This window comes from Panulirus ornatus, chromosome 17 (genome assembly GCF_036320965.1).
Source record: "Panulirus ornatus isolate Po-2019 chromosome 17, ASM3632096v1, whole genome shotgun sequence".
NCBI classification, from domain to species: Eukaryota; Metazoa; Arthropoda; class Malacostraca; order Decapoda; family Palinuridae; genus Panulirus; species Panulirus ornatus.
Window position 1 is genome coordinate 8,851,811 of NC_092240.1, and position 16,795 is coordinate 8,868,605.

At 40.2% G+C, this 16,795-nt stretch overlaps 2 protein-coding genes across 8 annotated transcripts in view; both read right to left on the reverse strand.

Annotated features, from left to right (window-relative positions):
* Positions 1–4,160, reverse strand: part of LOC139754553 (BTB/POZ domain-containing protein 1-like) — a 51,839-nt gene extending 47,679 nt beyond the window's left edge. For 4 of the 6 annotated variants that reach the window (XM_071671895.1, XM_071671896.1, XM_071671893.1 and 1 more), the window contains exon 1: positions 4,002–4,160. The gene's annotated coding sequence lies outside the window, so the exon portion shown is untranslated. The remainder of the gene's footprint in view (positions 1–4,001) is intronic. The other 2 variants (XM_071671898.1, XM_071671897.1) reach the window with 1 other exon arrangement.
* A 2,915-nt stretch (positions 4,161–7,075) lies between these two features.
* LOC139754555 (sodium-dependent phosphate transport protein 2A-like) overlaps positions 7,076–16,795 on the reverse strand; it is a 28,583-nt gene continuing 18,863 nt past the window's right edge. For both annotated transcript variants that reach the window (XM_071671906.1, XM_071671905.1), the window contains exons 5-9: positions 16,464–16,549; positions 13,077–13,298; positions 11,288–11,399; positions 10,962–11,090; positions 7,076–10,442 (exon numbers count right to left, since the gene is read on the reverse strand). In XM_071671906.1, coding sequence (XP_071528007.1) covers positions 9,553–10,442; positions 10,962–11,090; positions 11,288–11,399; positions 13,077–13,298; positions 16,464–16,549 — 1,439 coding nt within the window. In that variant the 3' untranslated portion in view covers positions 7,076–9,552. The remainder of the gene's footprint in view (positions 10,443–10,961; positions 11,091–11,287; positions 11,400–13,076; positions 13,299–16,463; positions 16,550–16,795) is intronic.

A 16,795-nucleotide genomic window follows, 5' to 3' on the forward strand; every position in this document is an offset into this window, starting at 1 on the left:
GCAAGTTGTTAGAAGCAGTGAAAAGTTTTTACCAAGGATGTAAGGCATGTGTACATGTAGGAAGAGAGGAAAGTGACTGGTTCTCGGTGAATGTAGGTTTGCGACAGGGGTGTGTGATGTCTCCATGGTTGTTTAATTTCTTTATGGATGGGGTTGTTAGGGAGGTGAATGCAAGAGTTTTGGAAATAGGGGCAAGTATGCAGTCTGTTGTGGATGAGAGAGCTTGGGAAGTGAGTCAGTTGTTGTTCGGTGATGATACCGCGCTGGTGGCTGATTCATGTGAGAAACTGCAGAAACTGGTGACTGAGTTTGGTAAAGTGTGTGAAAGAAGAAAGTTAAGAGTAAATGTGAATAAGAGCAAGGTTATTAGGTACAGTAGGGTTGAGGGTCAAGTCAATTGAGAGGTAAGTTTGAATGGAGAAAAACTGGAGGAAGTGAAGTGTTTTAGATATCTGGGAGTGGATTTGGCAGCGGATGGAACCATGGAAGCAGAAGTGAATCATAGGGTGGGGGAGGGGGCGAAAATTCTGGGAGCCTTGAAGAATGTGTGGAAGTCGAGAACATTATCTCGGAAAGCAAAAATGGGTATGTTTGAAGGAACAGTGGTTCCAACAATGTTGTATGGTTGCAAGGCATGGGCTATGGATAGAGTTGTGCACAGGAGAGTGGATGTGCTGGAAAGATAGAGTTGTGCGCAGGAGAGTGGATGTGCTGGAAAGATAGAGTTGTGCGCAGGAGGGTGGATGTGCTGGAAATGAGATGTTTGAGGACAATATGTGGTGTGAGGTGGTTTGATCGAGTTAGTAATAATAGGGTAAGAGAGAAGTGTGGTAATAAAACGAGTGTGGTTGAGAGAGCAGAAGAGGGTGTTTTGAAATGGTTTGGTCACATGGAGAGAATGAGTGAGGTAAGATTGACAAAGAGGATATATGTGTCTGAGGTGGAGGGAACGAGGAGAAGTGGGAGACCTAATTGGAGGTGGAAAGATGGAGTGAAAAAGATTTTGAGTGATCAGGGCCTGAACATGCAGGAGGGTGAAAGGCGTGCAAGGAATAGAGTGAATTGGAACAATGTGGTATACTGGGGTCGACGTGCTGTCAATGGATTGAACCAGGGCATGTGAAGCGTCTGGGGTAAACCATGGAAAGTTCTGTGGGGCCTGGATGTGGAAAGGGAGCTGTGGTTTCGGTGCATTATTACAAGACAGCTAGAGACTGAGTGTGAATGAATGTGGCCTTTGTTGTCTTCCTAGCACTATCTCACGCACATGAGTGGGGAGGGAGTTGTTATTACATGTGTGGCAGGGTGGCGATGGGAATGAATAAAGGCAGACAGTATGAATTATGTACATGTGTATATATGTATATGTCTGTGTGTGTATATATATGTATACGTTGAAATGTATAGGTATGTATATTTGCGTGTGTGGAAGTGTATGTATATACATGTGTATGTGGGTGGGTTGGGCCATTCTTTCGTCTGTTTTCTTGTGCTACCTTGCTAACGCGGGAGACAGCGACAAAGCAAAATAATAATAATAATAATAATAATAACAATAATAATAATAATAATAATAATAATAATAATACTTAGCAATATCTAAGCATGTTATCTCATTGAAATGAAAACTTGAGCAGAGTCTGATCTATATATACAATGGTGTCTAGTCTAACTCTCACAAGAAAAAAAATGCAATTAGTGAATACACCCAGTTCTACACCTGTGAAAAATATGTGCTCCGGAATGTCAAAATATTTCCTATTTGATGGCCTGCTCACCTGCAGACCATTCAGTGCCTATGTGAGTGTATGTTCTAACCAACTCAAAAGAAAAAGATCTAGACAGATATGTCAAAAATAAAATGATCATTATGATAAACCAATACCTCCCAATCTGAGACCATTGTACATCATTAGAAGAGTATCAAAAACACACGTGGTTACACTGCATCAGGTGGGTGCTAATGTGTATCTCTTCTCGTTTGAGCCAAGAAGACAGAAAACCTTTGCAAAACCTAAAGCCAGCTGAGTTAATGATTTTCGGTCTAGCAGATTAACAAAATAAATGATTTCATTTTGGATGTTTCACATCATCACATGTGTTTAACCTTGTTGCAGATGAGGGACTACATGAGATGGAAGAAAATTGGACTGATTGGTGTGCACTACTGAACTAAAATGGAACAGAATGGATGCTATCAAATTTATCTGTATGTATATAATGCTAATCTGTTTCCAGGTAGTTGAATAAAAGGAGTTCATGCGCAGATCTGTGTGCTGAAAAGGAGGGGACAGATGAAATGGTAAGCTGCTTCAATGATGAGTGTAGGAATAAAGTGCTGGGAATAAATGTGAATTACAGCAAGACTGATTTTAAAAGAGGCAGATAATTACTATCATAAGCACACAGTTTTATGATTGTGGAGGTAAAACTGAAACTAATTACTACTTTAGATGTTTGGGGATGATAAAAAGTAAGTACACTAGTGCAAAAGGTCAAATGAAAGTAAAACTATGTATGGCAGAAGAAATTGAGGTGCATCAAGATCTCTGAACAATAGGAAGATTCTGAGAGTGGGATGTGCAAAAACCCTGCATAAAGGGCTTCTCTGGGCCCATATAGATTATGAAAAAAAAAATACAGGATCTGAGATGGATGTTGTATTCAGTTTAACTGGAATGATAATCGATCAGTAGGGAATACAGATGTATACAAGATATGTGATATGAAACCATCAGGAGGATGCATAGATGAAAGTACTCTCAGATGATATGGTTCTACAGGAGATATGACAAGTGAAAGATTAATAAAGAAGATATATGATACTATGGTTGAAGGAATAAAGAGGTATAGCACCAGCAGCCTGTGAAAGAAGGAAAATGCAAGAATGGTTTATTAAAGACTAGAGTTCAAATGAGGATGCCAAGGGTATGTCTTTTGACCAAGCACACTGGAGGTGCACTGTGTACAACTGCAGTAAATAGACACATTACTTTTACAAAACAACTTCATTTACAATACAAAAAAATTGATAAGTGTTTATATGATAGAACTGAGAAGGTATATGCATATAACATATAGGCAGACAGTCACCACAGTGTCTCTAATTTTTTTGTACAATCAACACTTGAGCAAGAAACTGACAGATAACTGATGCATGTGATTCTTTTATTAGCAGATACTCAAGGTTTACTCGGTTCTATGTATACATCTTTTGTATTTTCTTTATGAGTAACAGTCTTCCCTGTCTTTGTGAAGAAGTTTCATGAACTGACGAATTGCTGTCTAATTTGTACACATCCAGTTTCAAGCTGTTACATATAGCTAATGAGCCTAAACCCAAATATCATCCAAAGCCAAGTCTACAGACTACTTTATGGATTACCATGACCACCTCATATGCCCTGATTCAGACATTTAACAACATGTTATCCCCAAATTTCCCATATTACTTCGATTCTTTCTATCCAAGGAATACCTCGTATTCTTAGGCCCTAATAACCCTAGGCATCCTTAACTTAAACCTTCCATCTCCTCCACGGTCACCCACTTCCTCATGCTCCCCTCGCTTCTGACACCGCTTCCTCTCTCTCTCTCTCTCTCTCTCTCTCTCTCTCTCTCTATATATATATATATATATATATATATATATATATATATATATATATATATATATATACATATATATGCATAGATATTCATACCGCGTCGGATTAACACTTCCAGGCGGAGATATTGTCTATGCGGTACCAAGCACAGTTACTGAGCTCGATGACACTGACAGTACAGTTCTGTGATACCTGTTCGTACTTCTCACTATTCATAAAACAATTTCTTTTATAGAAAATCCCTTTTAAACAAAATTTCCTCCAAAAGAAACAAAGCAGGATTGGAAAAACCTTTGTTAAATCAAAATCTATTTCATTCCCAAGTATTAGCAACTTTAGGTCATTCATTATTTCGTTTCCACAACTTATATTCAGACTTAAGGTTTCAGTTACCTTAATGAAACATCCGTTAACATGTAGTTCCGCTGTGGTCAAATGTAGCGAGCAGCGGCGACTGATCCCAAGTTCCCAACCCGAGTATCAGCTGCTGCCGCTGCTACAAGGGGCAAGCAGAGCGAACTGATACTACTTCCTGGAGACGATAAGTACAACGGCTTTATCACTGAACATAAATGATCCAGACCATCAATTATAGAATGAAATCAGACCATGCATATAATAGAAGTTAATTCGCTATTCTAGCCGGGTATGATATTTCCCTAATCAATTGTCACATGTAGTGTGCCTTACTTGACATGGAATTAGGGCTCCGAGGCAAAGATAATAAACAATTATTTATACACTGAATCCCTTGATAAGGGTAGCATTAGCTGCTTGAAAAGAATACATATATATATATATATATATATATATATATATATATATATATATATATATATATATATATATATATATATATGGTGAAAACGTAATTCAGTAGGAGTTCAGATAATTTAACATGTAATCTTTTTATATATTCAGCACAAGTTCACCACATGTTTCACGAAGACCTCGTCAGATGCAAACAATTCATAGTTTTATAAATGTCAACACCCAGGAGCTGGCTGTTGGAGGGTTGTATGTTCTATGAAGGTGCGCGTTCATATGCACTTTATTCGTATTCATATACCTCCGCGTTGTACAGTTAGGTTCGGTAAAACGCTATCAGCTGGCTATGTGCGTCTGTTCGGAAATAACCGGTATAGACCCCGTTGCTCACCATTGTGAGACGAAGGGTATTCGAGTAGTTAGTATTTCGAATAGTTGTTTTTTATTATACAGTCCCATAGTCTACCGGTTAGCATGCCTGCCTCTTGCACAGGGGTCTCGGGTTCGATCCTGGCTGTTGGAGGTTTGTATGTTCTATGAAGGTGAGCGTTCATATGCACTTTATTCGTATTCATATACCTCCGCGTTGTACAGTTACGTTCGGTATAACGCTATCAGCTGGCTATGTGCGTCTGTTCGGAAATAACCGGTATAGACCCCGTTGCTCACCATTGTGAGACGAAGGGTATTCGAGTATATATATATATATATGTATATATATATATATATATATATATAATGGAGAGGATCACAATTTTGCGCATGATCAAGTATATTCCCCGTGGACTCATAGGAATATGTATATCCTTATCTGGAGCAGTTACCCATTTTAAAAACTAACCCCCCCGGGTGGATGAATGGAAAGTCCATATTTATGTTTGTGTGAGTGAAAAATGATAAGCGAACAGTATAGGAAATAGATTATACCTTGGCTTATGGTATAACTAAACTCGCCTCTCACAACTATGGTCTTGAGACACTTTTGAATTAAGCATTTTAGTGTGGCCTTTCCAGGTGGGATTCGACTGTAGAATCAAACTGCATTTCACCCCAAAATTAGAAAGTTATAAAACAGGTGTTTGACTAACCTTACATGGCTTAGGGATTCTTAGCCCTACATCAAGTTCCACCGTATGACCTGCCTTCGTGTTGCCTGCGCCACTCCTCTTTCCTGGCAAATACTTGAAATGGAGCCGGTGCTGCTATAAGAGAGAACAAGCATGGACTAAACGAGGTCTTTTGAGTGCTCTGTCACCAGGATGGTTATCCAAGGGATGTGACTGGGGACTATGATCGGTTTCAGACTAGAGACAGGTGTGCCTTCTTTGGCACCAAGCCACCAAGATCTTTCACCCTCAGCAGCGGCTTGGCCCGTGTTGTGTGGGAGCAGTACTGCTGAAGAACAAGGAAACTGATGCCTTCTTTCCTCCCATTTGTAATGGCTGACGGCGATCTTGTTTTGTCGCTATTTATGCCAAGGCAGTCTATAGCTACCTGGATAAACTTCTTCAACAGGTTTTAAGCCGTAAAATTTTGAATTGATGGAAGGAGTACAAAAGTTTCAGTAACTGATGGTATCAAAGGTTGCAAGTGAGGATAGAGAGAAAGGGAGGGGAAATTCCGGTGTAGAAATTGTTAGGGTGTGATAAAGACATCTACTAAGATGGTTGAAAATGGGTAAAAGACTGAGGTGGACGGGATAGCAGGAGAAATACTGAGGATTTGGAGGTCTTATAGTAACAAAATGGATGCATAAATGAACGTGCATGATTACTATTTGTTTTATGGGGAGAGTTTTACATTCATGCTGCCTCTTTAATCTTATGTGTGTACCATGTCTTTACTCCTAATTAGATATGCACACACACACATGCACCTTAGCCCATCATGGCAGGTGTGTGTGTGTGTGTGTGTTTGTGTGTATGGAAAAGTAGGAGGTTACCAGGTGAATGGAAAGGAGCAGCAATAATGCCATTGTTTAGCATGCCTGTTGTTGATGAGGTAGACTTGGGTATATCATGCAGGGTCCTAATAGAGGTTGGTTAGAAAGAATATAGAATTTTCTGCATAGACAATACACATAAGACTATATGAAAGAGAATTCAATGTAAAAAATCTCATTCAATTTCTGAAAGTAATTTGTCCATTTCCCCATATTTTACAATGTCACTTTCTCCCTCTACAGATATGATGCCCATTCAGCTCTCACACACTGAGAAACTTTTAGAAAAATGGATCGTAGCAAAGTTTTAAATTACCCATTTAAGACTGACCATGCAATTGATCTAGTATCCCTATGTTTAAAGCAATTCATCTAAAAAAAATACTTGGATCCATTGAATGATTTAATATAGTTTTGATAGAAACAAACCTTTGCCCATGTCATGTCAGCTACTAAATACATAAAACTATTATAGCAACAATGAAAGATTTTGATTTTTTTTCAATTTTGGAAGATTCTTTGTAATGGTCCAGCTTTGTCTAATTGTATTTCTTTATTCAGCACTTGTGTAACTTTTGAACAAACTCAAAGCAGAATTTTTTTCCATGGCCATCAGACATTTATGTCATAGAAGTATCTGTTTAATACTTTTCAAATATTTTGTTTCAGTTCAGGTTGCTTTAATGAATTTTTGACATGACCAGTTACTGGTTACTTAGTAAATCTGACAAAAACAGAGGACACAATATACAGGAGAGGATTTTTAAATATTTATTAGAAAAATATATCATATCTGCATATACATACAATAAATATGGTCAAAATATAAAACAATAATTGTGTATACTCATCACGTCTTTTTTTGATAAACTCAAAATGCTCACCTGGAAGTCAGGTGAAAACCTTAGCATTTTGTCCTGAGACAATGTTACATACATAAAATTCATCTTCCATATTTCACAACCCTTCATGTAGAACATTCAAAAGAGTTGCATATTCTTCAAACAAGAAAAAATTGCCATCACAACTATAGGCTGCTATCCCACAAATATGTTATTCATATATTCTTTTCTTCCATAAATATGATTGTAAAGTTATTGCACATTGTTACAATATTGTGGTAAGCACTAAAAGACAGCCTCCTGCAGTAGGAGCAGCCAGATTCCATGCATGCAACTAGAAGACAAACGCCGAAGGGAATGCTACACTTTCTACTCCTTCCTGGCCACATTATGTGTTATGGGCCACCTTACTATGTTCCACCTTGGCAGACTCGGGACATATTGCACCTGGTCAGGTAGTAGTGGATGATGCAGTGGTCCTGGTCAGGCAGTGGTGGATGAGGCAGTGGTCTGAAGTCAGTTGGAAGTGGATGATGAGTGGTCTTAATTGTGGATGATGCTGTGGTCCTGGTCAGGTGGTAGTGGATGATGCTGTGGTCCTGGTCAGGTAACAGTGGATGATGCTGTGGTCCTGTTGAAGTACCAGCAGATACTACAGAGATCCTGGTCAGTTAAAGGTGGATGATGCTGTGGTCCTGGAGAGGTAGTGGTGGATGGTGTACTGGTCCTGGTCAGGAAGTGGTGGATGATGCTGTGGTCCTGGAGAGGTAGTGGTGGATGGTGCACTGGTCCTTGTCAAATAGTTGTGGATAATACCCTGCTCCTTGTCAGGTAGTTAACCTAGTCACAATGGATAACAGTATGTGTGATTAACATGTTTCTGACCAAACTTAAATCTCTCCATCACATTCATTATACTGTGACAAAACTGGCCTCACCAGATCTGAAAAGGGTAAACTGAAAAGTCTGCCCTACCTATATTCTACCATATACTTAAGGAACAAGAATAAGTTTGACTAAGATACGATTCCTGTAAGTAGTAGAATGAAACTTCCTCTATGTGAAATAATGTTGAATACATGCTCTCTCCTTATTGTAAGGGCATCTTGTAGAAATATAACCATTGTGTTTGGCGTGCAAGGGTGATTTGGGGAGAATTTGATTAATGCACATGTGACGTGGTATGGGGTGATTCACTGAGGACTCTACATGCCGCTGAGGACTTGAATAAAGATCCAACCTGTGGTGAAGTACCTGGATGAGGATCTGATATGCTACCTGGATGAGGAATCCAGTTGTTACAAGGTACCTGGATGAAGATTCGATATGCTGCAAGGTACCTTGGATGAAAATCCTAGTTGTTACAAGGTACCTGAATGAAGATCTGAGATGCCGCAAGGTTATCTATATGAAAGTCTGAAATGCTTCAAGGTACCTGAATGAGGACCTGCAAAGTATCTGGATGAGGATCTGATGTGCTGAGCTACCCGGGTGATGTGAAATGCCATGAAAGTATCTGGATGAGGATGAGATTCTGAAAGGTACCTGGATGAAGGTACGATACTGAAGTACCTCTCAGGATCTGAAGTGCTGTGATGAACCTGGATATGGATTCTGAAATGCTGTGAGGTACTTCGAATGAGGATCTTCACTGCATGAGGTACCTGGTAGATGATCTAATCCCCTTGAACAAGGTTTGGGTCAAGCAAGGGTGGTCTACAGGCTGGACTGTGTCAGGTAACCACAATATACAACAGACCAGACTACCAAAAGGCAAAACACTCCGAAACTAAATCTCTCATACTGAGGTACTGTACGTAGTATTATTAAAAGTTATACATATATCTTATAACTGACTGCTTATATAAACCAGTTAAATAAAGCATTATCACATTTCTTTCACCTATACTGACTTTCCTCAAAGGCTTACATCAGGTTAACACCATATTGATGAATGATTTACAACAGTTACATACAATGTTGTTCATTTCTCTTACAGATGTAGCCTATGATTACATTAACAGTTTACACTAATAACATCATCATTTAGGTTTACTGTAGCCACAATATATAAATCTGGTTATGGTTTGGTATTCCCAAGACTGTCTACAGTATGTTATTCCTATACACCTTCCACGTAAAGATTTTTTTCTTCTTTCACCAATCATTATAGAATAGTGAGGTTTAATAACAAATGACCTATGCATATGAAATCTGAGTGAAATCAGTGTTCTTTGAGCATAATGTGTAACAGCAAATACCATCTATCAATCTTATACTATTTTCAAATCCTGTCACCTTGAGTCATTGCCTCTATGACTGCAGTAGCAACCAGATTATACTCTTGCCACACTGAGACGCTATCCGAGGGCAATGGTGGAGAGATGGCATCTCAAGCAGCTGTCTCATGTTGTACAAACACGACGTGTTGTGTGGCCACACCACTGTGGATCTGGACCTCTGTCTCGTTGCTTCCATACTCCCCTCCAATATGCTCACCCTCTTTCAGGGCCTTACTCTCCTGCTCCACTTCAGCCAGAGCTTCTACCTGCTCCAGTCCCGTAGTTGGTGGCTGCATGGAGACAGCTGGGACATGGGCATACTTGTGTCCTGGGCGGCGATTGCAACACATGAGGCGTGTAATAAGGTCATCGTAGGGCTGGAGAGACCGCAGAGGAAGAGGAAGCCAATGCCACGTCCGCAGTGAAGGCGGAAGACACTTGGGGAAACGTGACTGACCTATGTTGATGAACGTTATAACAACTGCAATGATGGCGATTGGGATGAAAACACTGTACATGACAATACTCCCACCGAGAGATACAACGAAGACAAAGAGAGGCACAATGCAGAACGTCATCACCATGTACAAGATGGAAAACCAGCGGTATGTGGCTGTGATTCGACCAAGGGTAAGAGCCATGCGGACAGGAAAACGGAGGAAGGGTATAGGGTACCAGAGCAGCAGCCCAGTCAAGTTGAAGAAGAGATGGACCAGAGCAATCTGGAGGGCTGGGCGAAGACTGGCTGGGTCTGAAGCTAGAGCAGCCAGCAAGGCTGTAGTTGTGGTGCCCAAATTGGAGCCTAATGTGAGGGGGTAAACACGCTCCACGCTGATCATACCCAGGCCCACCAGTGGCGTGAGTGTGGAGGTGAAGATGGATGATGACTGCAAGATGAAGGTCATAACGGCACCAGCGATGATTGCCAGGTAACCCGTCAGCCATGGCACTCGGGGGAGGTCAGCATTGAGGACATGCTGCACCATCTTTGCCACCGATCCTGCAACCACAAGATTGCATTCATAAAAAACAACAAAAGCTGTTTTTGGTCATGCTCACTGAAATAAAAATATATGTACATGAGAATACAAACAGTATTCTATCCTATCATAACAGACATATGAAGAACACATGTAATACAGTAAGTTCTCTACTGAGTTTGAAATTTGTTTAACCTTACCAGTGACAAGTCATTTCTTTTTACAGGAAGAAATTGTAATGATGACTCAAATACACAAGAGTTTCACACATGCTGATAATCCATTTTGTCCAGTTTTATGCACATATAAGATCTACATAATACCTAATTTTATAAATGACTTGAAGCCATGTAATACTGCCATACTCACACTGGACACTGAGAATAATGTAACAACTGCAAATATGGAGGATCCCATCACTACTTGCAAAAAACAGAAACAAATCTATGTTCTATTTCACATGGCCATCATTCTACTGTCAACCAATGCTAGATGGGCCACTACACTCTCTTGTTTAGTGTGCCAGATGGAAGGCTTACCTTTGAGCATGGAACTGAGTGTCTTGACGATGGAAATGAGGCAGATGGTGAGGAGGAGGAGGGAGGCAGCCAACAACACCAGACCGACACCTGTGTCACTCAGGGGAAGGTGTGCTGTCAGTGTCCCACCTGGAAATGGAGTAATTATTATCTTTTCAACCCGACATGATTGAAGATCTCATCACCATTAATACTTGGACTGGATATTGTAATAATAAAATTTGATCTCTTATCATATACAAAATAATTACTCAGTTAAGAGTAGAGGAAAGGGTCTCTCATTTGGGAGAGGTGGGTTATAGTGTGGCCAACAAGAGAAGACTTACATGTGACATATTGGGAAGCGTTGTGAGGGTGTGGACAGCGGCGCCGCAGGAGTGTGGCATTCTCGAAGGCTGGGTCTTTCATAGTCCACCCCATCAACACTGACTTGTCCAGCTGCAATAAAAGTTACCATTTTCAAACCAACAGCAATACTGTGAATATGTTTACATGTTTCTTTATAAAGTAACATTGTCAGACTTGTCAGAAGGATACAATATAGTTTCCAATGTCACCGTTTGGTAATATTTGAGCTAATATGGTCAAATATAAAGGTTTGCTATAACGGGCAGCTGTGGTGTTAGCTCAAAGATTCCATGCCTGGCTGATGAAGTTTACGGTGGCCATGTGTGTGTGTGTGTACATGTGATTTTGTAAATTTTGAATAGTTCTTGAGTCTCATGATTATTCAGCATTTTCAAGTATAAAAATATATCAGAATACTTGAAGACTATTTACAAAGAATGGTAAATTTTCTATATTTCATCTTTTTTTTGTATAAGCTGAGATGGCTTAATATGCAGTTGTTTAGTGCCTGTTGGGTCATTTCAGTGTGTGTGTGTTCTACCACTGTTATGTATTTACAGAGTGGATGAATCTGTTAGTAGAGGCTGATGAAGTTCGAGAAAGGGATGAGCTTTTTGTATCCCCTGCAAGGTTGGTGATTAGTTATGGAGTGGTTTGGGAGGGAGATGTCTAGTGCTTTTGTATTGCATTGAGTGCCTGGTATACTGAGGTGGGATTGCACTGTAGGGCCTTAGTTTCAATATGTAGGGGTTGAGTATCTGTGGTTGCTAAGCAGTCAGTTATTGTTCAGAGTTCCCTGTTTAGTGTGGTAGCTCAGACGCCTTTCCTATGAGAGGATGGTAGACCGGGCAGGTGAGGCATAATTTTGAGTGAAGTAGATGGTATATTTGAAGTGGATGTTAAGGAATTCTTTTCCTTGTCCAAATCTAGTATTCTAAGGGCATTTAATTTGAGTGTTACTCTTGTGTTGATGTTTTAGGATTGGAGACTGAAGGTCATGAGTGTGTTGTATGCGATGGTGTTTTGTCAATGGGAATGACTGTCTGTTAAATGTGACCAGAGTGTGTTTGCTGGATTCATGTCTGTCAGGTGTTACAAGACTGACTAAAGACTTCTGTGTAGATTAAGTCCATCTATTCTGGGTGAGCCTCTTCCGATTGTGTAATATAGTCCTGTGTATGATTGTTGCTGCTAGTGTGTTATCAGGGTGTTGTGATGTGGTTGTGAGGCTGTGAGGGGGCAAAAGTTCTGGGAGCAATGAAAAATGTGTGAATGGAGAGAATGTTATCTTGGAAAGCAAAAATGGGTAATTTTGAAGGAATTGCAAGGCATGGGCTATAGACAGGGTTGTACGGAGGAGGGGGATGTATTGGAAATGAAATGTTTGAGGACAATATGTGGTGTGAGGGGGTTTGATCGAGTAAGTGATGAAAGGGTAAGAGAGACGTGGGGAAATAAAGAGTTTGGTTGAGAGAGCAGAAGAGGGTGAGTTGAAATGGCATGGGCATATGGAAAGAATGAGTGAGGAAAGATTGACAAAGAGGATATATGTGTCAGAGGTAGAGTGAACAAGAAGTGGGAGACCAAACTGAAGGTGGAAGGATGGAATGAAAAGATTTTGAGCAATTGGGACCTGAACATACAGGAGGGTGAAAGGTGTGCGAGGAATAGAGTGAATTGGAACACATGTGGTATACCGGGGTTGACGTGCTGTCAGTGGACTGAACCAAGGCAGGTGAAATGTCTGTGGAGTCTGGATGTGGATACCTTAACTATGTTATCGGTGAATGGTTTGGTGATGCTGGAGAGGAGTTCCACCTTCATGTTGTTGTGCTCGAGGGTGAAGGCGCTTAGGATGGCCTTGGTGAGGACATACAGGTAGCCGGTAGCCACCTCTATTGGTAGCAGCACCAGCACACACAGCCAGTTGAACATGTCGTGCACCACTGCTCCGGAGAAAGCGCGTTCAAACTGCTCTCTGTCTCCAACCTGAAATACGTCCTTAAATCCAGCTCTGTGTTCACAAAGTATATGCTGATGTAGCTTTATTTATGTACTTTACTATACATCCCTTTCTTTCACGCTATTACTATTCATCTTGCTTTATTTTTATTTTTTCTATTTTTCAGCTTTATCAATTTGCCTCTATGTTTGCCTGTCTATTTCTCTGTCTACTTTACAATGGATACACATGATACATGCAAGTGATATAAATATATATATATATTCACATTTACTCTTAACTTTCTTCTTTCACACACTTTACCAAACTCAGTCACCAGCTTCTGCAGTTTCTCACATGAATCAGCCACCAGCGCTGTATCATCAGCGAACAACAACTGACTCACTTCCCAAGCTCTCTCATCCCCAACAGACTTCATACTTGCCCCTCTTTCCAAAACTCTTGCATTCACCTCCCTAACAACCCCATCCATAAACAAATTAAACAACCATGGAGACATCACACATCCCTGCCGCAAACCTACATTCACTGAGAACCAATCACTTTCCTCTCTTCCTACACGTACACATGCCTTACATCCTCGATAAAAACTTTTCACTGCTTCTAACAACTTGCCTCCCACACCATATATTCTTAATACCTTCCACAGAGCATCTCTATCAACTCTATCATATGCCTTCTCCAGATCCATAAATGCTACATACAAATCCATATATATATATATATATATATATATATATATATATAGGGGAGAAAGAATACTTCCCACGTATTCCCTGCGTGTCGTAGAAGGCGACTAAAAGGGAAGGGGGGGGGGGGAGGCTGGAAATCCGACCCCCTCTCTCTTTTTTCTTTTTTTAATTTTCCAAAAGAAGGAACAGAGAACGGGGGCCAGGTGAGGATATTCCATCAAAGGCCCAGTCCTCTGTTCTTAACGCTACCTCGCTATCGCGGGAAATGGCGAATAGTATGAAAGAAAAAGAAATACACACACACACACACACACACATATATATATATATATATATATATATTATCCCTGGGGATAGGGGAGAAAGAATACTTCCCACGTATTCCCTGCGTGTCATAGAAGGCGGCTAAAAGGGGAGGGAGCGGGGGGCTGGAAATCCTCCCCTCTCGCTTTTTTTTTTTTTAATTTTCAAAAAGAGGGAACACAGAAGGGGGCCAGGTGAGGATATTCCCTCAAAGGCCCAGTCCTCTGTTCTCAACGCTACCTCGCTAATGCGGGAAATGGCGAATAGTATGAAAGACAGATATATATATATATATATATATATATATATATATATATATATATATATATATATATATATATATATATATATGCAAACCAGGAGACCTCAAATGATGTTTTTGCAGCTTCAAGGCTGCACTTGACGCAGAGGGGTAAGGTGGGCTCCTTTGAGCAGGAAAGTCATCCATGAGGACCGCTAATGGTGCATCCTGTCATCATCCATCACAATTCAAAACACTTTATCGTAACAACTCTCCATACATCCATATATTCATCTAGTCTCATTTTTATCACTTTCACTTTATACACTGTCCATCCCATCTTAAACTACGACCCTTCCCCAACCCATTCTTTAACACCCATCCCCTTCTCATTTCATCCTAACTTACTTTGTTCCATCTCCTTACCCTAAGTTAAAATCTAATGACTACCTCCAGCGGCTGAGGTCTACCTGTCATCGAGATCTATCTGCCTGGTCACGTCTGAGACGTCATATTCCCGTCTCCTAAACCTCACAGACAACGCCATCAGCCAATATGCCTTTTGATACTGTTCCATATTTCAACATCTATTCTTTCCTTTTCAGAGAAAATGCTCCGTAAAGGATAAGAATCCTGGACTGTCTCCAACGAGTCGTAATCTTCCACTCTCCTACGTCAGCCCTCATACCACCTTCCTGTAATTACTTACCCTCAACATCCTCCACCTCCTCTTTTGCTGCACTTATCTACACCTCCCTTCATCTCAACGAGTGTCGCCTGAATGCATCATTACCAGCCACCACCACTACTACACCCCTACCCTTCATTGTTACTACTCTCCTCATCTTACGCAATGTAAGCATTAAGCAGGCGTAGGGAAGCAGTACAACGTTGTTTTACTCTAGCCTCAGAGCCACATTACTTCCTCATTCCAATGGGAGCCTTAACACATGGCTGCCACACGCTTTTTCCAGGAAGCCTCCGTCGCTTTCTCGACTCTCTCTATGCACTTTCAGTGTGATCCAATCTCAATGCTTTACCACTTCACAGTATGTTCTCTCTTGGTCTGTAAATGTTTACCTTCTTATAGTAAGACTGTTAAAACAACTACCATACTCAGGGCTGAAGTATCTGAGCCACTCTGCCTCAACGGTACAAATATGTAGTTTTACAGTATGCTTTCCAGTCAAATTCAGCAACTTTAACCCTGATCTATGAGGTATAACTGCCATAGCTCTAGTCCTGCGATATACTACCTTTATTCAAGCCATCCTCGTATGCCTCACATTAAGCACATGTATACCAGCTCCTCATATACTTTGACCAACTGTCTAGTTAACTGGTTTATTCCAGGCATCTTACTCAAACACTTGACAATTTCTGTCGCACACCCACTCGCGCTTTGGGTTGCGGTCATCTATCTCAATTCTATCTTTCACAGCTGCAGTAACATGCATACACTTGAGGAGAAGAGCCAAAAGTCCTTTAACCTTAATGAAACCGAGAGAGATATACAGATTAAGCAGGGATTATATATATATATATATATATATATATATATATATATATATATATATATATATATATATATATATATATATATACATACTAGAGCTGAATCACTCGAGAAAAGTTATAGTGTTACTTAAACATAGCATGGGATAATGAGTGCGGGGAACAGTTAGATGAAACAAAATAATACAATGGCACAATAAGATACGAAACATGATGGGACTGTGGAAACAAGGAAATAGATAAATACAAGAAAATATAACGGTAACACGGTACAATAAGACATAATGGTGATAAAAAACACCAAGGTTCATCATCCACATTAGCCACAAAGTACAGTTAGATGCATCAAAATAGTAAGATAGTCAAGAGGTGCTTTAAATCCAGATAAAGAGAAAGGAAATAGCATCATAATATTACACTGAAAAACACGGTTAACACACCTGGCCCATGCTGACGAGTGTGTTGGTGACAGAGGTGCCAATATTGGCACCCATGATGATTGGCACGGCCGTCTCCACATCTAGGACTGGTACATAAAAAAAGCAACTGATTACTTGTTCCACATACGAAGCACATAATAATAGAAGCTTTGGTGCAAAGGATAATGAAGAAGTTGAGGCTTCATGAAAATGCAAAAAAACAAATTCTCATTTCATAAATCTACGATGATTATTTCACAATAAGAATAACTTGAACAAGGTTTTTTAGAGAATTGGTCGAAGAATGCCCAGATAGCTTCATTTTCACTTCCCTGACAGACATACAAAGGAAA